The 24,917-nt window shown below is 36.6% G+C and overlaps 1 protein-coding gene across 1 annotated transcript; it reads left to right on the plus strand.

Moving 5' to 3' along the window:
* On the plus strand, positions 1-24,887 carry LOC145665411 (UPF0389 protein GA21628). Its single transcript, XM_081732717.1, has 4 exons — positions 1-151; positions 3,211-3,358; positions 12,271-12,364; positions 24,534-24,887. The coding sequence occupies exons 2-4, from the start codon at positions 3,229-3,231 to the stop codon at positions 24,727-24,729; spliced, it is 420 nt and encodes a 139-aa protein (XP_081588843.1). The 5' UTR covers positions 1-151; positions 3,211-3,228; the 3' UTR covers positions 24,730-24,887.
* Positions 24,888-24,917: the final 30 nt, after the last annotated feature.

Raw genomic sequence — 24,917 nt, forward strand, 5'->3', positions numbered from 1 at the left:
GTGAATGGTGAATGATGATGAAAATTGAGAAGTTAAAGTCAAGGATATAATCCTTGATCAATTTGGAGGTGATTGGGGATGGGGTACAATTTTAGTGCATGTTTTACTAAATTAAACTAATAATATTCTAAATGCATATATTTAGAAACAGGTATAATATCATATCAGTTACTGTACTTAGCACTTACATGTGGATTTGATGTTTTAATAGATATTTGAATTTAATATTTTAATAGATATTTGATGTTTTCTGCTAGTGCCATACGAGATCACCAGAAATTCATGAGTTACGTTACGTAGTTCTTTCCGCGCAGCTCCAGTTTTGGTAAACATACAGTGATGATATATTCATTTTTCTTTTTCATCAGGAATTTCACTTTTACTAACTTCGTGAATGTTTGGGAGAAGTTGTATTACTGGGTGCATATTCATTTTAGGAGGGCTACCATCATTATATATATAGTGTGGTGTCTTACGACGAAAACTACAGTGCAAAAAAAAAAAAAAAAGTGCCCTAGAGTGGGTCCATGAATGTGGGAACTAAACTCATATTCCCTAGCCAAAACTGACTAGAACTACATAAATCTAACGAACCTAAACTGGGTTATGTTTAGCAGAAGGGGTCCAGAAGCACGTAGAAAACAAAATTTGCAGGAGAAATAATTGATGCAAGTAGTTAGACGTAACATAACGTAACCAAAACTAACCTAATAGGCCTATAAGCAGAAATAAGCGAAATTCTATCATTTTTTGGAAAGTTATGCTGAACCCCGACACTAACATAAATTAACCTAACCTAAATTAAACTAACCCAAAGTCATCTAAACTAAACTAACCTAATGTGAACAGAAATTACCGACATTGTAACATTTTTTAGAAACAATTGCTGGACCCGTTCTGCTAAACATTAGTCCGTAAACCTTAATGTGCTGGATCTACTCAAAGGCTAAATAAAAGTGAACTTAGGTGTATACTGAAAAACGATAATTCTGCTTAACCGAGTTCGGGCAGCAGCGCAGCAGGGTTAATGTGTAAAGAGCAAACGCATCAGCGACGGTTGGTATACGCATGAATAACGATTATGGAAAAGCATTTCATATAGCATAAAAACACATGCCTTGTGTGGCACAGCTTTGGGACACTTAATGATTGTTTTGTACACTACCTTCACACAGCAGTTCACTTCGTCAAAGATTTGCTATAGAGTATCATGTGTTAAAGAGCTCTTGTTATATTTCGTGTGTCTACCTTATTATACATGTGAGAGATATATTTTGAGTACGTATACATTGGTTTTCCAAAATAACACAAAATGCGGCATCCTAACATAGGCCAAAAAACCTAACAAAAAGGAAATTGTGATAACTTCCACCAAAAACAAGGGTTGTATCTAACCTAATCACGACAGGACAAATCTGGTAGGCCTGTGCGAGTTTGCGTCGGTAGGAAGCAGGCGCGTCAGCGATGGTGTGTATACACGTTAATTACGATATTTAGAATACAGGTGTGTTACCTGTTGGGCAGTTTTAATGTTAACAAATCATGACGTAATGCACTGCATTCATATCTAAATTGAATGCATTATGGTTTCACATGTAATGTTGTTTCATGACGTATTTTTTAGCTTATATATTAATTGAACTGTCGCTTAATCTTCCTCAGAACAAAGAGCTTAAATTATTTTCCTATAGATCTTCACATTGTTGTTCCAATTACCAGCGGTACGTAATAAATTAATTTTATACTATTATGCGTCCTTATATGATATTCAAGAACATATATATATATATATATATATATATATATATATATATATATATATATTACCAGTTATAGCTTTTTACCTTTTAATATTTGAATAAACTCTCCGTTACCCTAAAGGGCATATTCGTTGGTCGGTAAACTGAAAGATTTCGTTTCGTTTGGAATAAACTCAATTATTTTTATGGGGGCCGCGGTGGCTTAGTGGTAGAGCGTTCACCTCTGGTGCTAGGGGTCCCGGGTTCGATCCCAGCTCCCGCCAAGTGAGCTTTGTGGTGGACAAATACCGTGTGCGTGGGTTTTCTCGGGGTTCTCCCGTTTCGTACCACTTTCTTCATTCCACCATTTCATTCATTACTCATCATCACCGTCTCCTTTAGCCTAACCGGCATAACCGTGGGACGTAAAACTCAAAGATTTCATTTCATTTTTTTTTCAATTATTTTTATGTTTTTTAGGAGTCGCTCAGTTGAATGTCATAGAACTAATCTTCATTATGTCCATCAACCGATGAGCGCTTCAGCATCAAAATAGTTCAGTTTCTTCAGACTATAATGTAAAATCCGTGCTAAGTGCCAAAAAATGTAAAAGTTCGGTTTAATGTAAAAATGTCGCGTATGTGCCTAACACTACTCAGTGAAAAACTGGTTATCTAGTATTCACCGTGGAAGTAGTTCAAATAATCCCCAGAAGAATGCGCGTGCCTATATATTCCATCAGTTCTGAAGTAACGTTTATTCTGTTTTCTCAATATATTCGTTTTGACACTTAACACGGATTTTATAGTCAGTTCTACAAATATTAAAATGTTAAAAACACTTAACTGGTAAAATATAGATATATAAAAATTGTTCGTGAATACCTCATATAAGGACGCATAATAGTATAAAAACTATTTACTACGTACCACTATTAGTTGCAACAACTATATGAAGATCTGTATAGGAAAATAATTTAAGCTCTTTGCACTCAGGAAGATTAAGAGACAGTTCAATTAATATATATAGGCTAAAAAAATATGTCTTGAAGAAATATTGCGAGTGAATCAGTATACTATCATCATTTTTGCAATGTGTTCTATATGCTCAATAAGTAAATATGCATCATGGTATTCTTATGCACTATTACCTGCATACAGCATACAGTTTTATTGACGTCGTAAACAATATAAATACTGAGGATAACTTTATGCATGTTTTGAAACGTATACGAATCAGTTAATAATGTTTTATAATAATAATTAATAATAATAATAATAATACTTTAGGAGTGGTTAAGGCGAATTGAATATTAGTATTCGTTTTATTAAATATGCATCTTGTCAGTATTATTAATTTTTATTATTATTAATTAATTAATTATTATATATATGGAGTATGTTTGTATATATATATATTCAATTTTTGGTGTACTGTGAGAGCTGTATTTTAAATATTCGTTTCTTTTCAGGATACAATTAAGTGAAGTATGGGGTCAATATTAAGAAATGTCAATCCATTTTTAAGAAACATTTGCACAAACTTCCAACCTGTGGTATTTCGTAAGACTTTATCTGTTACATTACGGAAATATGGTGAAGATGTTGCTAAAAGTCCAGGTTAGATCTTTTTATTCAGTTTGTTTTTGTTTTGTCTTCAGTTTGCTATTTCGTCAGTATTAGTCATGAGCAGTATGGTTCCTTTCCCGGAATCCGTTCCGAAGAAGGATTCGTTCCTCCGGACCGAACCCTTTGATTCCACAAAGTTAAATGATTCTGTGTTTTTTTCGATTTGATTCCCCCAAACAAGGATTCATTCCTCTGGATCGAATCCTTTTTTTTCCGATGAGTCGGAATAATTCTGAGTTCTCATATGACTCTCCAATTCGATTCCTCCTATCATCCAAAGTCGTCAAACCACTCTTATTGCCTGAGAAGTTGCTGCAGTGTGGTGGTGTGGGAAATTGGAATGAGTAGAAGCAAAAGGAGAGATTGCCGTGTTTTGAAACATGTTCACAAAGTTCCATTTTTTCCTGATAAGAGACATAATATTGCACATAGGACAAGAGCAGATACAGATTTTCTGTTTTATTAAGATTAAGATTAAGATTAAGATTAAAAGTAAAAACAAAAAGAGAGAAAGAAAAAATAGTGATAAGACTAGCAACCGATCTCCCCCTCTCCTCCAGTTAGGAGATCAATTGCAGTGGTCAGAATATTGCGGAAAACTGACACGTGAGAAAAATTGCTTGTTTTCAGACATGCGCAGTACGTGCATTATTTGCTTCTCTGTTGTGCAGTGCACACTTTTGAAACTGTTAAAGAGTAACAGGTGGTCTTCTTTTTCTTCTTCTTCTCATTTTTTACGTGACTATTAAACACAAAAAAAAGTAAATGTTCTGTAACTTTTAACTTTTATTCTTATTATTTATTTAAATACGTAATACCAGCAACAACAAATGAAGTCTCGGGCTTCCTTGTGTAGGAGACAGTCGTTCTTTCAGAAAAAATGTTCCGGGGGCACTCCTGGTACTATTCTATTTATTATTATATTATAGACGTATTATTTTGGTCTCCTCCAAGGGGGCACTCTCAGAGCTCCGGGTTGCAGTGCCCCCCAAAAAACATGTCTGGAAGTAACACTGGTAGGAGTGTCATTTGCAGAGGGCAGGGGGCAATTGTCTATCCTGATTTTAAGAATTACATATTTTTTAATAAACTGTATAATAATAATAAACGTTACACGGAATTTTGGTTCTCCTCGCGGGAGACTTGAGTTATATTTCCAGTGGCAACTCGTGTGATTCGGGGGGTGCAGTGGCTCAGAGGTAGAGCGTTCACCTCCGGTGCTTGGAGTCCCTGGTGCGATCACAGCTTGCGCTGTGTGGACTTTGTGATGGACAAACACCGTGTGCGTGGCAGGGTTTGAAAAAACCCGGGTTTTTCTGAAAAAGCCCAACCCACCTGGACCCATATGGGTTTTATTGGGTTTTTTCGGGTTTAATTGGGTTTTATCAAAATATTTCAATGTCTTTGGGATAAAAGTGTTAAAATGTGATGTATATTTCACGATTATCATTGTCACAACTTGCGACAATTTTCTATTCACGGCTGTTTTGAAAAAATGGCCGCCATTTTGAAATTTTACGTTGGATCATCGCCAAAATATATACAGCTAATTTAGAGTATCTCGTGCTTTTACTCTAAAAATTTCGACTTAAAAGACCGAAAATTGCGCTTTGTAGCGTGCATATCCGCTATTTTAAAAAAATAAGTCACTATTTTGAAATTTTACGTTGGTATGCCGCCAAAATCTATACAGGAAATTTAGTGTGTCTTGTGCTTCTACTCTGAAAATTTACACTTAAAAAACCGGAAGTGATTCCCTGTAGTATGTGTGGTACAAGCAGACGAACGAACAAATACAGATTGAATTATCCCAGAAGCCTCAGTGACGTTCGCCAAATATGAACACAAAATAATTTAACAGCGTAAAATAAATTGCTTTTATTGTTGAAGTTCACTTTCGATACCTTGTGCGATCAATTACGGGAATTTCCCGAGCACTTGTTGCAAGAGGGATCTTCCCAGAAAATTAATTTAAGACCATTAAGAAAGATATAATTCATATTTTATAAAATAAACTACTTTTGGCTAGCTGGGGGCTCTGCCCCCAGGCCCCCGACTTTGCCCGGCCTACAGCCTTGCATTTCTTATCTATCGCCCTTTGCATCAACAGTGAATTTCGTGAACTTGCTCTTCATATTTCCTGAATCTGCCTATCTGGGGGCATCGTTCCCCACACACTGTCTTTGCTCGGCCTACGGCCTCGCATCTGTTGAACCCACAATTCTATCATTTCTTTTTTTATTTCAACTATTTAAAAGATAAGATTTCGTATCCCAAGAAAACGCCCATGTAAATAACAAGGGAATTTCTTCACCCTTTAAACCCCTAAAAGTATTTAAAATATTCACTTTTGGCTATTTTCCTGTCGGTTAGTCCTGGAATGCTATAATCATGCGAAATTTCATAATTCTAATCATGCCGGAAGGGCCTAAACATTTTGGGGTGTAGAAGACGTCCCATACAAATAACATGGGAAAGATTTTTCAATTCCCCATAAAACCACTCTATGGTTGGAAATTTTTATTTCTGATGTTTCACTTAGGTAACGCTTACGAAAACGTACAAGCATACCGAATTTCAAGATTTTATTCCAATTCTAAGTACCTAAAAGATAAGGTTAAGTTTGTTTTTTTTTTTAAAAAAAAAAGCCCATTTAAATAACATGGGGAAATTCTTCATCCAATCTTTAGACCCCCTCAAAATTAAAAATATTCACTTTTGGCAATTTTCCTCTGGGTTTGTCCCGAAAAGCTACAATGTCAAATTTAACCATTGTAGCCCTACAGGAAGTGCTCAATAATTTGGGGGTGTAAAAGGTGTTCCATATAAATAACATGGGAAAGATTTTTCAGTTCTCTATAAAACCACTCTAAAGTTAGATTTTTAAATTTTTACTGATTTACTTAGGTACTGCTAAGAAAACGTACAAGGATACCGAATTTGAAGTTTTTATTCCAATTCTAAGTACCTAAAACACGAGATTATAGGCCCAAAAAAAGGCCCACTTAAATACCATGGGGAAATTTTTCATCCCCTTTTTAGACCCCCTAAAAATTAAAAATATTAACTTTTGGCAATTTTTCTGTCAGTTAGTCCCCGAAAGCTACCATCATGCCAAATTTAATCATTGTAGCCCTACAGGAAGTGCTCAATAATTTATGTCAGCTCATGTAGTTTTATATATAGTTAGGGTGTTTCAGAATGTCTTAAATGAAATTAAATATCTTCCAGCATAAAATACATAGTTTTATTGTTGAAGTATTCAGTTCCGATGCTTTGTGCGTTCAATTGGGGGAATTTCCCGAAAAACTTCTTTCGGAACGTTTTTTTCCCTCCTCCCTCGAAAAGGCAGCTCCCTTTACTGTACATCAAAACTTCCACTAGTACGAAAGTTTGAATTCAACACTTGAAATAGTAAGCGGTACGTAGTTTGGAGAAGTTTTACGCTTTTGTTGGTGTTGATTCTACAGAATCCTTATTTGAAGAGTACCTACAAATAACTGCACTAAACTGTTGTTGTTGGAAAGCTAAACTTTACTGAAGAATACTTGTGTTACCATCAAAGGTAAGAAATAATACTAATAGTTTTACTAATGCACTACATGTTTACTGGTAGTACCGGCATCTATGGCTTTAAACGCGTCAAACGTATGAGGGACAACGTCCCTCGGCGTCGCCGAGTTGGCGAGCACACTATTCACGGAAAATATTTTCTAAAATATAAAATTGCATTTTTTTTTTTTCAAATAGGCTACAAGCATAATCCATACATTAATTTGTTACTTAATTATCTCAGTCTAAGGTAAGGTTTTTTATTCATTCAGTGCAGTCAGAACTTTATAAAGGTCTTATGTTGAATGTTGTGTACCTTAACGGGAAAGCATTCAATTCGCCCAAGGAAAGTCCAAAATCTGATAAAAATCACTTTCAATGTGATCACCTTGGTTGTATCAATAATATATTAACAAAAAGCTCAAAAACCCAGGTGGGTTTTTTCAGGTGGGTCCAACCCGAAAAAACCCACCGGGTTTTTTCGGGCTGGGCCCACTTGGGCAAACCCTGGTGCGTGGGTTCTCTCGGGGTTCTCCCGTTTCCCCCCACTTTCTTCATTCCACCATTTCATTCATTACTCATCAGCAACGTCTCCTTTAGCCTAACCGGCATAACCATGGGACGTAAAACTCAAAGATTTCATTTAATCTTTTTTATATTATCTTGGTGTTGAAATATGCATTAAAACCTAATCAAACAACCAATTGCGAATTTTATGTTAGTATAGGATTATATGGACATTACATCAGAATATATTGAATAAGAGCTTGTGTGTTACTGCAAATAGTTTTATTATCCGTCTTGCAACAAAAATCTATAGACCTGGTAACGCTGAACACTTGTGAAAAAGTAAAAACAAAAAGAGAGAAAGAAAAAATAGTGATAAGACTAGCAACCGCTCTCCCCCTCTCCTCCAGTTAGGAGAGCAGTTGCGGTGGTCAGAATATTGCGGAAAAGTGACAGGTGAGCGCGTAAGAAAGATTGTTTATTTCCAGACATGCGCAGTACGTGCATTATTTGCTTCTCTGTTGCGCAGTGTCGGTCTATTCTTTACTACTACTGTTTTTGTCCCATCCATATCAATCTGACTCCATTCATATCAATCCACTCGTCTGTTGTTTGGTTCCGCCATCTGGTTCCACCAACCGAATCCACTGACTCAATACGTAAACTTCCTGAGTGAATCCATCCCGTCAGTGAGTCCGCCCAAATAAATCCGATTCCTTTCAGAGATTCGTTTCTTTCATTCCTCTGACGGATTCGTTCTTTCGGAACGAATCATTCCGGAACTACCTATCACTAGTCAGAATAAATTTCTCTAAAATATGTTTTATCCTGTCAAGTTTTTGTTCTTCAGTAGCGGATATTAATACGAAGAATAAGGTGCATGTTGGGAGGAGCCCTCCAAATTTAGAAATTTTTGATATAACGTCCTTACTTTACAACACTAATAAATGTGGTATTGTGGTTTTTATTTAATATGGGGCAAATCCAGGAAAGTAATAAATCTTTGGTTGACAATTTTCAAAAAATCGAAATAAATTTATGTTAAAAAATTGTGTATATATAAAAATAAGGTATAAATTTGTGTTAATAATACTTATAATGAAGTCTCAAACTCCTAATTTTTGGTAAATAATAATAACATACAAGACCTATTATGGGGAGGAATTGTATATTTTTATCAGGTCTCCCACCAGAGATATATAACTGTGTAAGTACGCGCTTTTTCACTTTTCTGGATTTTTAGTAATTTCTATAAAACAAAGGGGACACGTCTAAGGGTTGAAATGTGGTGAATGAGCACTTCTATATGAAACCTCTTTATTCAGAAAAGCTCACCTTCCTGATCATTTGCCTTCTTGCAAACATCACCTGCTCAATCCGAACTTTTATGTCAATGACCTACTTTTTCAAACCTATTTTTACCCTACTATACTTCATGGACAATAATGGCTAATACATAGTCTTGGTAGCTTACACTTTGCTGACCATTTTGGCTTTTGTTCGACATTGATAGAACAACTAGGGTTTGAGATACTTCAGATTTGGTAACCCCTTACACCACCAAATAGCACATCTTCGAAAACGAATATGGCTGCCACTCGAAACCTAAAGTCACTAAACTTAAGATAATGGTTGTTTTGAATTAACAACATGGTATCGTAATTGCACATCAAAAATCAGATATTTTAAAAATTGTTCAGCAACGTGCATTGGATCACTATGTAGATTTGAAATATGACGTAGTACTATTGAAAAAAAAAAAAAAAAAAGAACGTTCGGCTTGCAATACTGTTAGTCTGGTGCTGTTGCAAAGTATATCAAACAGTATCCTCCTGTCAGTACTTGCATTGTACAGAATTTCAGCGTTTGTCTATTAGTTTAAAAGTTGCAACGGCTTTTCAGGATAAATGGTCCACCCTGTACATGTGACAGAAAAGCTGCTGGATATTGACGTTACTTTACGAGATTGACAAAGGGTAGGGCTTCTGACTAGCAGTAAACCATTTTAGTCACGCCTGAAAGTAACATTAATTGGTCTTTTGCAACTTCCGAAATCCATCAAAGGTTATGATGTCTCCATTTCTACTTTGAACAGTGTGTAACTAAGATGATACATATTTATTATTCGTGTTGCACAAGAGCAAAATCCTATTTATCAGACGTTAACAGTGATTTATCTTCGTCGAGATAAAGAGAAACAAATAATGCAGAAGACATACAAAATGATTTTTTAGGTCGTAATAATCAATCAACAAAAGGCACTAATAACGTTAAGCCTAAGACTGTTTTATGTGTAAATAATCCAATCAATTCTACTTTTCACTGTCATTATCTTCTCTCAAAACACTTAGAAGCCCCATCATTAACTGAACTGTATTCAATAATTATCAACCGCTCAACATGGTTACGTCTTTCAGAAGTGCAATGTTAAAATCTCACGAGTAATAAGTATACAAAAGGTGTTAAGAGAGCAAAAGAGATTGTATCAGGTGAAATGTGAATGCGAAGACAGGTATATAGAAGTAGCAGAATGGATTTTTAGAAGAAGCATTAAACATATAAGGGTTTCAAAATAATGGTATAGAAGTATTGCACAGATTAAAAGGGTAACCCAAATAAGACATAACAATCACCAAAGTATTTATACAAACATAACGAAGCGGATATCGTAATATACAGGGTGTTGGAAAAAGTGTCACAATGTTTTGAGAACAGGTTCCTCACATCAAAACAGGAAAGAAGTTCGTATGGACCTGTGCTCGAAAGTGGATAGTTTCCGAGTTACAGGGTGCCGAAACCGTGAAACAAGTGAACTTTAAAAGTTCATAGCTCCACTACTATGGGACCTATCGTAGTCGGATCAAGACATCACTGAGGAAGTGGTATGTGAACTATCAAAATATTCATCTTTAAGAATGTTCCAGTACCTGCACACCAATTTTTAGAGAGGTAGGTGGAAAGTGATCAAGTACTCCCAAACATACCCTCTAAAAATGATTGTGCAAGTACCGGAGGTTCTGAAAGATGAATATTTGAATAGAATATACACTAATTCCTCGGTGATGTCTTGAGCCGACTACGATAGGTCCTATAGTAGTGGAACTATGGACCTTTAAAGTTCATTTTTTCACGTTTTCGGCACCCTATAACTACGAAACTGCATTTCCAAGCACATGTCCGTATAAACTTGAGGTGAGGAATATATTCCCAAAATATTTAGACAAATTTTTGTAACACCCTGGATATAATATTTGGAATAGATAGGCCAATCACTGTTTCAAATTCCTTTATTTAACCAAATTACAAACTTACAACGTATTAGTCGTATTAGAGACCTGGTAACTATGCATTTAAAATTAGAAGAAGGCATGTATTGCTAGACAGAATAGGTATGAGGGGAAATCGTATTGGTATACAAGCTTTTCCCCTCATATATATTCCGTCTATCAATAGAAAACTTTATATACACATTTCTTATCCCCTGTACTATTGAAATACATTTGGATTGTGTGCTTTTACCCGGGGCCATTCCAGGGGAGTCCAAAGTTGATGGGAGGGATTTCTGGAGGGAATTTCCCCGACGTTCTAATTTTCCCTGTTCAGGTACGTTGTGGTCGCCAATGCATAGCACCTCCGGAAAGATTGTTTCGTGCTGAAGAGAATGAGCTGTAAACCATGACTTTCCAATGAACAGTGTTGATGCAATAGCTATTTCATTGCAAGTTTACAATTTTCTTTATACTAACAGGGTCAATGGGCGTCAGAGACTTACTCCGTTGTCCATGGCACCTAATATTTTGTGCATGAACATATCTTTGTTATGTTTATCGAATGGACTAGGTTTGATTATGAAGTTCCGTTGACAAGTTCATGTCCTTTCCTTGTTAGCTTTCTACATACACAGAGGTCAAAAATTTTAAAAATAACATTAAAATTTTACCACGACACATGATGCAGGTGTTTACGTTAAATGACCATCTTGAAGAGCAGTGAATTGCTCTTCCCATTTTTCTCTAAGCCCCGCTCATTAGTCTAGAACCTAGGCGTAAAATGAAATCTCAAACCCCCTCATAACATACGAATTTTTATTCGTTTTGTCTGCACATATACTCTCATTGGCTGTAGCCTTATCATGAGTCTGTGAGAGCACGTTGCCAGCTCCTTCCCCACGGATGAGGATTAAACGTAAACAAAGGATCCATTGAAATGTAAAAAGAAAGAAAATGCAGAAATAAAAGAAATGCACTTCTTTAAGTCTAATGCATAAAATAAAATTAATATCCTCAAAATTAGATCATAATAAAGGTGACTATAACCTTAGTCTGCCTTGTTCCGCACAAAAAAACGGGTCCATTGACTGTTACCCTTGGATTTGTGTTTAAAATACAAGAGAACTATAGCTGAAGTAAGGGTCTTAATAACTTTTCTTTAGGAGAAAGTACAGTGTAAATCACTTTGACTTAGATAACATATGATGGCTGATGATTTAACAAATCAGTGAACTCGACATAAAATATGTACTTTAGATATGTTGATTTAAGACTATTTTCCAGCCTGCCTTAACACGCAAAAGTAATTGAAAGTTACATAGCAGTTTCACTCCCCCTTCTCGTACATTTTACTCCTCATATCATATATTTTACTCTTTGCAGTATCGTGAACTAAAAACTAAAATAGAAATATAAACATTTATATCGTTCATGGACTGAAACGAGCTGATATTGTAATGCTTAAAATATATAAATAATACAGAGGTAAATTAAATTGTTCAGAGAGAAGGTAAATGAATTTTAATGGTTATTAAAAGAAAACACAAGAGTATACAATATGTTAATTTCTTTCAGGCAGAGATACGTTTCATGTGAAAGGATTGGACAGACATATTTTAGTCTGGAGCGGAAGGTACAAGACGTTGGCTGATGTTCCTCAGTATGTACGGTAAGCACTGAATAACTTTTAGTATTTTAATCCGGAAAATATATGGTGTCTGAAATCCATTATGTTTTAATGTTTGTTTTTGAATCTCTGCACTTGTCCCTTCAGTGTTGCCAGATCTGAAGATCAAAAGATTAAGTTGTGCTCCAAAACTAGCTGATTTGAACTATTTGTAGCCCAAACAATAATGCCGGATATCTGGGTTGTCAATGGTCAGGCGGCGACCGCAGTTTCGAATTGTTGGCGATTGTGTGTTAGGGCAAACGCCATATTACATCAGCTGCAGAACCCCAGGGTACAATGAACTGGGCAGGCGGTGATAGTATAAAATGGTTAACTTTTCTGATTTTCAAGGAGACATGTTTTCTCAAGTCAGTTTTGTGGGCTCTCGAAATACATTTTACAACGTTTACAGTATGTTCATTCACAGTCAGTTCTCACTTCTTTAATTTATTTGCTAAATTCTTTATCATGAATTTTCGAACATTTATTGTAACTCCACTTACGCATTGTGTAACTTCAATACGGACAGTCTAGGAACACAATTAAATTTGCGATGTTTATATTTACAAAGCTCTGCGTAACTATTAGGCCAAGGTATTAACTGAGACAGCAACGCGATCAGTGATATTGCAACAGCGCAAACTTAACAAAAGCCTAGTATTGTCAGATCTGGAGCAAAACGAAGTAAAACAAGAATTGAATTGGTATCGAACGTGTTAGTTTTAGTAAAACTGTTGTTCATTGTGAATAGAATACTCAACAAACAAAACTTTTATTGTATTATAAAAACTAATAATTTGTGATTTCATATACAAAAGTAAAAAAAATAGCACATTCTTAAGAGTTATAGCCTGCAGATAATTAAAAGTAGCCCAAAAAGTAGCGTGTCGCCCAATGTCAAATTTTGGTAGCGAGGGCACTTAAAAAATCACCCAGTCCGCTACTTGTAGTCCAATCTGGCAACACTGCTTGTTCTAATCATAACGTGTCCGTTCCTCGTTTCTTTAAGATTGTCTCCCTCATTTCTTCTTTTGGAGATATTTTTTTAAACCCATACGCTCGTAGTAGCAGTTTCTCTTGTGCCTAAGAAGGTATTGGAAGCAAATATGCTCAAACCCTCAGATTACCTCAGCCTCGGCGATTGAGGTGGGAACTTTATTAAAGCTTGCAACAAGTTCTTACAAAGTGAGCGTCTTCGAGTAAAAATGCTCAATGGAAATTCCATTTTCTGCAGAGGTTATGGTGCCGAAATTACACACCTTATGCAGCATCTCCAAACGGGAAGAAAAGGAAGCTGCCAGTCGTGTGAGCGCCTTGGACCATTGACTGTGCTTGACAGGTATGGTAAGTGCATATCGGGACAAATGCCTTGAAAATAAGTGCTTATTGGGAGGGCTGCATAACTGCCCTTTCCGACGTGAACTACAGTTATACTGCCATTATCAAACTGTGCAAGGAGCGTGGAATGATTCCTGTGGGGCAGAAACATGCCAATCCCCGGCCTGCCACTAGAGTACGTTTGGTTTATCTCAGCACGCTTCCGCCAGTGCACTTGGTTGGCTTTTAAAGTACTTTTTGCTACAACTCACGTGAATGTTTTAATCCAATAGCCGTCTTATTGGCTTTGTCGTGCAGGTGACGTTAGTTGTCAGCCAACCCATCAAATGGCGGGTATTTGAAGTGCTTAGTTGCCACACGCGAACAAGTGTGTTACAGTGATTTGTGAGTGGTGTGGCGTTTTGCTGTGTTTCCTAGCGTGTTGTAACTCGCAACTTAACCGTGGCGTGGCAAGAACGCGTTGCAGACAGATCCATCCTTTAGGAGGAATGCATGCTGAGATAAAACAAACGTACTTTAGCCACACGAGCTAGAATTTGAAAAGTTGGGACCCTGGTCACCAGGGAGAATCCATCCACACAGAGGAGTATCATGAACCGGCTACAGGCATCACTGAAGACGTGCACACAATCATCCACCGCGATGTGAGGTTGGTAAAGCGACGGAAAGGGCATGTTCATAAGCTCTTACCAGAACACATATAGGAACGTCGCACCAACTGTCGAAAGCTGTATGAGCGGTACCTGGTTGGTGAAAAGTGGAAGTTTGTTGTAACGCTGGACGAGGTATATGTTTATCTGAATGACTGTCACAAGCCACGTGCAATTTTTTATCGATCGACAGATGCGAGGGACTTTCAGAGATGGTTCACTGAATGCACGGAAACTTTTGGTACAGGTTTCATGATCATTGCTGGATAGTCGTACCAGGACAAACTAACCATGCGTCATGTACCCAAAAATACGAAGGTGACTTAGGAATATTATCAAGCTAATGTTCTGACACCCGTGTGTCGCCACGACATTCCACATCTCTGCGGAAGGGACAAGAATCATGTGTGCATGCATACAAGGCGTCAAGTCACACATCTTGCTCAACCCGCCTCTTCCTCCAACAAATAGCAGCAGAAACTGGAATTCGTGCCAATCCGTTCGAAGTGAAGTTCCCTGATGCGTCACTGATGGACTTTTGCGCCTCTGGCCTCCTGAAACGAGCCTTATCTCACAGGAGACCTCGCACCGTTGAAGGGCTATGGAAAACCTCTCAGGAGGAATGTTTTTCAGCTTGATATGACTTACATTGCGTGCTAGTCTCTTACAGTGGGAATTCGCTGTCTGATAAGTTTCCTGTCGTGGCTCCAACTGTCAGCAGGTTACTTTCATAATATTAAGTAAGATGTATGATTAGATAGAATTAGGAAACTGTAAGTGTCGTTGTTGTTATTCCTATGCAAAATGAATAATTGTATCAAAAAAGATGACTGCGTAGAAGCCGTATTTCCATAAAAATGTTCATTATACGAGGTGGATCATTTATATTGATTCGCTGTTGTAACTTTTAAACTCTTGAACAAAAACACTGAAATTTTGTACCATGCAAATATCGGCATGGGACATTGTTTGGCATACTCTGTGATACAACAATGTTGCCAGTAATGCCGCAGAATATGGCTCGATATTTGCATGCTGCAAAATTTCAATTTGTTCGTTAGTTTAAATGTTACAAGAGTGTATCAAGCTAAAGGAATATCTGTTGAAACGTCCTTTTAACTTTTTAAAGTAGTAGCTGAAATTCAGTGAAATTTTGTGACATGCAGACGGCAGGGCCGAATTAACCGATCTGGAGGCTGGGGCTAGAAAAATTGTGACCTCTGAGGAAAGTTGGAATACACGTAGTTGTACGAAATCAACTATGCCATGCATTAGATGATGATATACCTAATGGAACTTTATAAATGCATTTAAGAAAAGTTACCCTATTGTATGAATGTAATAAAGAAAAGAATGAGTACTTCAGAAATCTATTTTCCTAGCTTTCGTCCTAGCAAAGTCCTCTATTACATCCTGGAAGTCAAGAGAACTGGTCACGGCATAGATGTGTTAGAAGTAAACACCTATTATTGTGGTCAAATATTCTACCCGACTATACGCATATAGAGTTTATAAACAGACGGAACTTGTTCACATAAAAGGAACATAGCCTATTGTGCATCTACGCAGTGAGTTAATTTTTCTGCCAGATTGGGATTGGACATTCTACAGTGAGACTGCAGAATACTTCTATTCAATGAGAAAATATAAATCAGGATTCTCATGCACTATATTCCATCTTCCTTTTTATAACTGATTTATGCTAATTTATTAAAACAGTGGATGTAACAAATGAAGAAATTTGGACGTATTTTTGGTCATTTTACCTTATGATGATGATTGTATTTTGTATGATTCTTTTTAGATAGCCAGTTGAGATTTTGATCAGAGTGGAGGCCCGGGTTTACAGCCCCTCCGTAATCCGGCCCTGATTGACGGGGAATATTGTTTGACATACTTCGCAATATCATCCAATCAATAGTGTTGCCAACTCAACATAAAGTTACAGTTTTTAAACGGCACTACGTCAGGTTGTTACATTTTTCAAATCTACATGATAAACGAAAACTTACAATACCAGTTTTATTATTCAGTGTTACAAATGAAGGACGGTACAGCGTCACGAACATACAAATTTTGGACGGCTCTACATCTGAATAATGCAATTGTTGGGAATGAAACTACATGGCTATGGGCACTCAGTGCTAGAATATTTGTTGCTAGAATAGATTCTGTGCAAACAAATCGTGGAGGATTGCAATCAGATCAGGATGGGTAGGTAATTTAGGAATCTCTTGTGTACTCTCATGTATTGGAATATCTGTCTCTAATTATGTAAAGATGGTTTTGTAAGGACGTTAAGCCTAATTCAGTGTTAAGGACGTCCTGTCATGTAGGAGGAGCTTTCTCATTTGTTATACATGCGTAGGATAATAATAATTAATAGCACAGTTGCAGTTTATACGTTACACTCACAAATTTAATATGGGCTTAAGATTTAGTTCTTGCTCTTACTCTTTGGAAAAGTTACAATTATTCATATTTCTAAGATTTAAATGCATGCGCCAGTATTCAGTAACATTTTGTGCCCATGGTCTTATAGCCTCATTCCCAACACCAAGTAAGACGGACGTGTCCATACACATCGGAAGTCCTCCGTGGCTAAGCGGTTAGCGGACGCGCCTTTGGCGCGGGAGACCCGGGTTCGATTCCCGGCGGGAGCTCATGTAGTTCGGATTCCACGTTAATCAGTAGGTCCACGTCTCATATAGCCTCGCTGCTGAAAAGGGACGTTAAACTCAAAATCAACTCATCAACACATCGGAAGTATCATAGTGTCCAATACTGGTCATGATATAACGTATTTCTGATTAGTATAAACAAAGCTACAAATTATTGAAAATTTTTACTTTCTTCAAGAGATTTTATTTCGAAAAATTCCGTAGATAAGCATCACATCCAATGAGATAGATGGTTTTTAATAGATGTAAAGATCGTGATGTCCTTTACACCAATTCGATATCTCAAATCATTCCGGAGATATGATGACCATTAGTAAAGTTTACAACAGCTTAAATTATGTAATCGAGAGATCTTGTCATTGCAGCTACCAAGAACCATTACTGGAATGCTGTAGAAGCAGTATAGCAAGCTCTGCCCCTGTTTTCGACACCTCCGGAACGAGATGGGATATCAAAACTGTAAACGGCAGTATGATCTTCAGGTCTTTTAAAAAATCTGTGATTGGATGTGATACTTAGATTTGCGTAGGTTTTCGAAATGGAACCTCTTAAAGAAAGTAAAATTTTCAACCCTTTGAAACTGTGTTCCTGCTTGTTAGAAATATCATATCCTGGTTCAGATATTCGATTCTAAGAAACTTTCGATATGCATTGACACGTCCGTCTTCGGTCCGTGACGTATATATAAATGGATGAGTATATGTTTGTATGTTTCAGCATAACTCTAGAACCTTGCGGTCTTGAAAAGGGTACTGTCGGAGTAAGACTCCCCTTCTGGCACACCTTGGGATGGGGAGACGTAAAAATAATTGAAAATGGCCGGTATTAATGTCGAATCCATAGTTTTCGGAGTCTCCAAGTGGATTGGTTCCGATTATCTTTAAGTCCAATTTCATCCCCCAGTGAGGGTTGAGTTGAATTGATTTTGAGTTTAACGTCCCGTTCAGCAGCGAGGCTATTTGAGACGTGGACCTACTGATTAACGTCGAATCCGAACCACATGAGCTCCCGCCGGGAATCGAACCCCGGTCTCCCACGCCAAAGGCGCGTACGCTAACCGCTTAGCCACGAAAGGAGCCCATCCCCCAGTGAGCATAAAACTCCTATCACACTTAGGGGAGTTACACATAAAAATGATCAGAAACGGCTGAATGTGTAATTTTCTGGGTCGCTGAAATGAACAATGATACTTCCTATTCCGTTTCAATCCAAATTCAGTCCCCATTACTCCTGAGGGTGGTGGAATGTTGAAAATGACCAATAGTAGCATCGAATCTATAATTTTCGGGGTCCATAAGTTGATTAAAGATAGTTTTAGTGCACAGGTCTGGTGCCAATTGATTAAAAAAAAAAAAAAAAATACTCCTAGGGAAGGTAGAGGAAGACATAAAAATTCTCGAAAATGACCGCTATTAGTGTCGAATCAATAGTTTCTGAGGTCCCTTAGATAAATAGTGACTCTCTTGATGACCTTTAAGTCCGATTTAAGCACCCACAGGAGGGGAGGGGGAGTGAAATTGTTACTTCATTAATTAATGTCGAATTCATAATTTTCGTGGTTCCTAAGTTAGTTGGTGGTAGTTTCTATAATCTTGAAGTTCAAGTTCAGCCTCCAGTAGGGGTAAGATTATACGTTATCCCACTCCACACCTAGGGAGACAGTGGAGTGGGATAACGTATAAAATGATACAAAACGATCGGTATTAGTGTAGAATCCATAATAGGCATGGTCGAGATAAATATGCATGGTAAAGAAATGGAAAGAAAGAGCATTCAGAATATATAGGAATAGTTAGGTTAACAAACCCACTTTAAAAAAAAAAAAAAAAAAAAAAAAAAAAAAGTACCAATGCTTCTAGCAATCTGGTTTCTTTCCCATTCTTGTTGGCGTAGTGTTTCTCATAAAATTTAGAAGGTAACACAGAAATATGATCTGAGAATACTCATAAAATCTTGAAATAATCTAGAAAAGTTCTTAACTGATGATAAAAGTTATTATGTGAATGAAAAAGTACATCCGATAATTGACCAAGTGTTTGTGACTGTGAACTCCGTATAGGTATGATAAAAAGACATATAGATCATAGGTAGGATAAAAAGATATATCAGAGATGAAAAAATGACGAACCAACAGTTGGAGGATTATGTAAACATTTAAGTGAATCAAAGCACTTCATCGCTACTAGAATTGTAAGTCTGTGAGTTCTAATTTATTAGACCCAAAATTAAATCTTGATAAAGATACTTTGGACAAATAGTGGGATTATATGATTAATTTGACCATAGTACGTACTATGTATTCCAAGATTCTCTGCAGGATTAAAAATTACTAGACATTTAACATACTTTATAAAATCAGAAATTTTGGTAACTGGCAACATCGAAATCCCAGAATTGAGAATTAGCGGTCAATTCCAATGGTGGTGTTGGTTATAGATTTTCTTGCATGGTGTTTTTACCGTTTTTCTCATCAATTATCTTAACATTTACAAGTTAAGATCACAAATTAAATACTTACCGGTACGACGAGTTGAACTGTAACGTAGCGCAAGAGAACATTCAAGATTTTTTTTTTTTCAATTAGGAAATGGAGTCGTGGAGAAAGCTTTCAGCAGTAAGTGAAAGCGAAATATCAGGAAAAATGGAAAGGTAATTCAATGTAAGAGCCGCACAGAGTTAATGACGTTCAATTTTCTCATTTGGTTCCAATGTTTGTGTTATCTGCAACTTCGATACGTTTTAAAGCTCATCTTTTTTAAAGAAATTTCCGTATCATTGTTTTATACGTGAACTTACGCATGTTTCGTGTAAACGTCTTTCATAATTCTGTCGACTTTCTCATCCGATAGGGCCGCGGTGGCTCAGTGGTAGAGCTTCACCTGTGGTGCGTGGGGTCCGTGGTTCGATACCCGTTCAAGCCAAGTGAACTTTGTGGTGGACAAACACCGTGTGTGTGGGTTTTCTCGGGGTTCTCCCATTTCCTCCCACTTTCTTCATTCCACCATTTCATTCATTACTCATCATCACCGCCTCCTTTAGCCTACATGGAATAGACGTGAGACGTAAAGCTTGAAGATTTCATTTCATTTTTTTCATCCAATACACGTAGTTGTCCAGTGTTCTTTTTCATACAATGAAACTCTTCAAACTATAACGATAAATGTTCCAACTTCTTGGACTTTTGTAACTGTTGTATTTGCCCTAGCTAATTCCAACAGAACACAGAATATCTTTCGACTACTCGCTGTGTTTCAACATCACCCCTGACCGATCGTAACAATGAATCTACTAACAAATAATTACTTGATACAGTATTCGACAGTTTTCTTGCTAATGAAACTCCAACTGACCAAAGCAGTATATATATTTTAAGAGTATACATATGAGTTACAGTTTCGGCTATGTAACATAGCCTTTCTCAGACACTTTTTTTTTTTTTTTTTTTTTTTTGTGAAAGAAAAATTACCAATTTTTTTCAGTTTAAGTACAATCTGAATGCAAGACGCCCACTTTCTCTTTACAAAACGTAAACTTTTAATTGGTTCTAAAAAATAAACACACTGCTGAACAAGACTGCGCTTATTTAATAAAAACACATTTACACGTGACGTTTCGATCTTCCAGCCAAGATCCTCATCAGACGTAAACTCAGATCAGATCCTCATCAGATCTACACGATGTGTATCTTGGCTAGAAGAGCGAAACGTCACGTGTAAATGTGTTTTTATTAAATAAGCGCAGTCTTGTTCAGCAGTGTGTTTATTTTTCTGATTTTATTTGCAAGACGTATGACTATGATTGTGTGTCAATTGGTTCTAAAAAGTAAATTTTTAATTAGATGTAACTTTCTCTTCTTGCGCACCAGTTTGTAACCTTTTACACCTGTTATAAAACTTTTAATTTGGTGTTTGTCACTTACACTTTCTGTTCACTACTGTCTACCTATTGTTGTCCATTATCACCTTTGATTAACATTGTACACCTGTCCTAATTGCTCGTGTTGATCCTTTGGGGATTTTGGTACAGATCTGTACCATGGCGTCGACCTTCGGAGTTTGCTTTGTAAATCATTAGTAAAGCTTTTCATACCGGGTGTTGTGCATTCATTCAAGCGAGGAAGCATCAAAGAATATCTTTCATTGGCATTTTGCAGTCGCACGTGCGATGCCTAGGGCATTGTCGTCACAAATATGGACGAAGGAAAAAAAAAAAGGTAAAAGTTTTTTTTTTTTTTTTTTAATCCTGACATTGCTATTAATCTTAGGATCATGGTCCGTACCTCATTGTGTTCATAATGAAGGAATGTTTCCAACTGTACCACTCAAATTTCCCTATTATGTACCAGAAGCGGGATTGCATCCCGCACAAAGTGGAAAAAAGGGGATTTTTTAGATTTTTCCCCTCATGTACATGAAAGGGACATGTCAGTGATACCGTTTAAAACCTAGCATCATTCCAAACAAAACGAGATACGAACCATGATCGTAGGGTAAATAAAGATTAAAAAAAAAAAAAAAAAAAAAAAAAAACTGAATTTTCCCCCCATTACACATATTTAATCAATGTGTTTAGTAAAGTAGCTACTGTGTCATCCCTATTTGTCGTAAGATCATGGTTCGTACCTTATTTTGTTCGAAATGATGCAACGTTTCCAACGGTACCACTACCGTTGCGCTGTCATGTACGTAAAGAGAGAAATTTCCGGAAAAGCGAATTTTTGAAAATTCGAATTTCCCGCTACTTCTTTATACATTTTGGGCGGGAATTCCTCCCCTCATGTACACGATAGGAACATGTAAGTGGTATGATTGGAAACGCTGTTTCATTACGAACAAAATTAGGCAAACTATAAGCCTAGAATAAATAATCTTGGTGCTAGAGCTGATTTACTAAATTTCCCTCCCCATTTTTGGTAATAATTACTTATGTATTGTTATTCAATAAGCTCTAGCATCAATAGTATTCATTGTAGGATCATGGTTCGTACCTCATTTTGTTTGTAATGAAGCAACGTTTCAAACTGTACAATTCACGTGGCGTTAGCTTGTACCTGGGAGAATTAATTCCCGAAAAAAGTTATTTGTTCCTGACAAAAGTCTCTTTTTCCCAATTTGAGCGGGATTTTTCCACTTCTGGTACATAATAAGGAAATTTGAGTGGTACAGTTGGAAACACTGTTACATTACGAACACAATGAGGTACGAACTATGATCCTACGATAAAGAGTCTTGACACTCGAGCTTATTGGATAACAATCGATTAGTAGTTATTAGGGAAAAAATGTTTCGGGGAAATAGTAAATGAATTTTAGCACCAAGACTATTTACCCTAGGATCATGGTTCATACCTCGTTTCGTTCAGAATAAAGCCAAGTTTGTTTTGGTAACATTCGCATGTCCGTGTCTTGTAGCGGAGGAGAGAAATTCTCGGGAAACTGGGACTTTTTTTTTAAAAAAAAATCCTTTTTCTCACTTTGGGCGGGAATTTTATTGCCTTAGATACATATTAGGGAAATTTGACTGGTACAGTTGGAAACACTGCTTCATTCCGAACAAAACTATGTATGAACCATGATCCTGCAATAGATATTCTCAACGGAATAACTGCTTGACTCTAAATCTAAAATTTTACCTAAAAAAAAAAAAAAGTGGAAGTCTCAAAAGGGTTAATCCTTTAATTCTTTCTTTCTATTTTGTCTATCTTCTTATCTTATAACTTATGTATCACAAGTCCATTAGACCAATTTATCAACTACTTCTTTCCATATTTGTGTCGGAAGATAAAGGAAACTGTAACAAACAAACAAACAAATAAATAAACACACAAAAAACAACCTACCTCTCTAGGAGACAAATTACTGAGGAACTGGTTCGAATCTGGCACCTCAAACTGGATATTGCATTGGGTGAAACACTTGTGAACATCATATCCCGTTGGTTTGCAGCATTAAGAGCTGCCCGTGGCAGTGTAACTAAAGACTGAAGTGTCATAAAGATTGTGGGGTAAACAATTTTGTTTTCTCATTTACTTTCAGTAACTTACCTACTGTTACTGTTTACCTAGCGATAAACTTTGCAGAATAATATAATAATAAAAAATATACATTAAATTTAATTTCTGGATTATAAAATCCCTTAATGAATAAAACGCAGTGTTTTCGTATAATGTTCATATACCGTATGTACTATAGTAGCACAACAGAAACATTAGAGAACTATTAAAAGATCAGTTGAATAGTGTGTGATCAACGAGGTGTATAAAATGAGGCTGGAATTAACAATATAAGTTTCTTCACAGTGGTGCTTTTTTTCTTTTTCTTTTTTTTGACAGTATATATACAGGGTGTTAATGAACTATACTGACAAACTTTAAGAGGTGATTCCTCACATCAAAATAAGAGAAAAAGTTCACATGGACCTATGGTGAAAAGTGCATAGATTCAGAAAAGGGCTGTCCAAAATCGCGAAAAAGCCACATTTCAAGGGGGCCTATTTCGAATTCGAGACTGTGGATTGTGGTCCTTATCAGCGTAAAGGTAGTCACGCATACGCAATCCAAAAATGCAGATTTCATTAATGTTCAATGAGTGTAGGGATTATTCCCTGCAGAGTGAAATTCCCAGATATGCCATCAACCGAATTTTGAGATATGCTCTGAATTTATGATTGGTTCAAAGTAGGAAAATGATATGCGTTGATATCAATGAACACTGAATCCTTTAGCGCGATGTCGCAAGTTTTAAGGATCGTCAGCAGCACGGCTTCTCGTACTCGGGAAAATGCATGGTGCGATATTTTCTTTCACACTTATAAGTGAAGAAAACATGAAATATACCGTGACGAAATACATATCATCACACGTTATTGCGAGCACAAAGAAACATGGAGCTGCTGGTTCCTAGCACTTCCGCCTTCCCTCCGAAGCATTGGATGTCCATTGTTGTCAAGGTTTACCTCCTGCCTACTTTCGACCTTCCTTAAAATCATGGTATATCCGAAAACTCTATAGAAAATATATCTGAGAATTACATCCTGTATGTAATAACGTTTACACCTATTGATAATTGATGAAATTTGCACTTTTGGATTGCGTATGCCTGGCTTTCCTTACGCTGATAAGGAGCACTATCCAGTCTCTCGAATTTGAAATAGTGGGGCTTTTTCGCGATTTTGGACTTCCCTAGCTCTGGAACTATGCACTTTTCGCCATAGGTCCATATGAACTTTTTCTCTTATTTTGATGTGAGAAATCACCTCGTAAAGTTTGTCGGTATAGTTCATTAACACCCTGTATATATATATATATATATATATATATACTGCTTTGGTCAGTTGGAGTTTTATTAACAATCTTCAATTCTCCGAAGCTACAATGAATAATTTACGAGAGTTTTCTATGGATTGTGCCTTGTGAATATTTCTAAAATGAATGATTTATTTGTAGTCATTTGTAATCACCCTGTATTAGTTGTAAATAATTTATTTTTTTTTTTCCTTGTAGCGTGGACACAATGGAGCGAGCAAAGAACAAAGTGAGAATTAAGATAAACATTCTGATGATGGTAGCGACTGTAATAGGATGCGTGGCAATGATTTACAGCGGGAAGTCTGCATCTGCGAGGGGTGAAAGTGTAAAGAAGCAAAATCTCGAGTGGCACAAGAAATATAATGAAGAGCATAAGGGAGATACAAAGTAGGAAATATTCAGAGTCAAATAGCTTCTTTGGAATTAGTGGCAAAAATGTATAGTGGCGAACTGGAAAATATTTTTGTGATAATTTATATTGTAAATACAAATATATATATGTGTACATACAAAATATTGTATTATTGAGTAAATTTGAGCGAATTAGAAGTCCTTTGTCATTTTCTGTATTATATGTTA

This window comes from Thermobia domestica, chromosome 1, assembly GCF_964235325.1.
Source record: "Thermobia domestica chromosome 1, izTheDome1.hap1.1, whole genome shotgun sequence".
In the NCBI taxonomy this organism is placed as follows: Eukaryota; Metazoa; Arthropoda; class Insecta; order Zygentoma; family Lepismatidae; genus Thermobia; species Thermobia domestica.

What these genes read in the sequence shown, in the direction of transcription:
- LOC145665411 (XM_081732717.1), top strand. Translation starts at nt 3,229, where the DNA reads ATGGGGTCAATATTAAGAAATGTCAATCCATTTTTAAGAAACATTTGC. An exon ending in AGATGTTGCTAAAAGTCCAG is followed by an intron (nt 3,359 to 12,270) that starts GTTAGATCTTTT and finishes AATTTCTTTCAG; the next exon opens with GCAGAGATACGTTTCATGTG. An exon ending in GATGTTCCTCAGTATGTACG is followed by an intron (nt 12,365 to 24,533) that starts GTAAGCACTGAA and finishes TTTTCCTTGTAG; the next exon opens with CGTGGACACAATGGAGCGAG.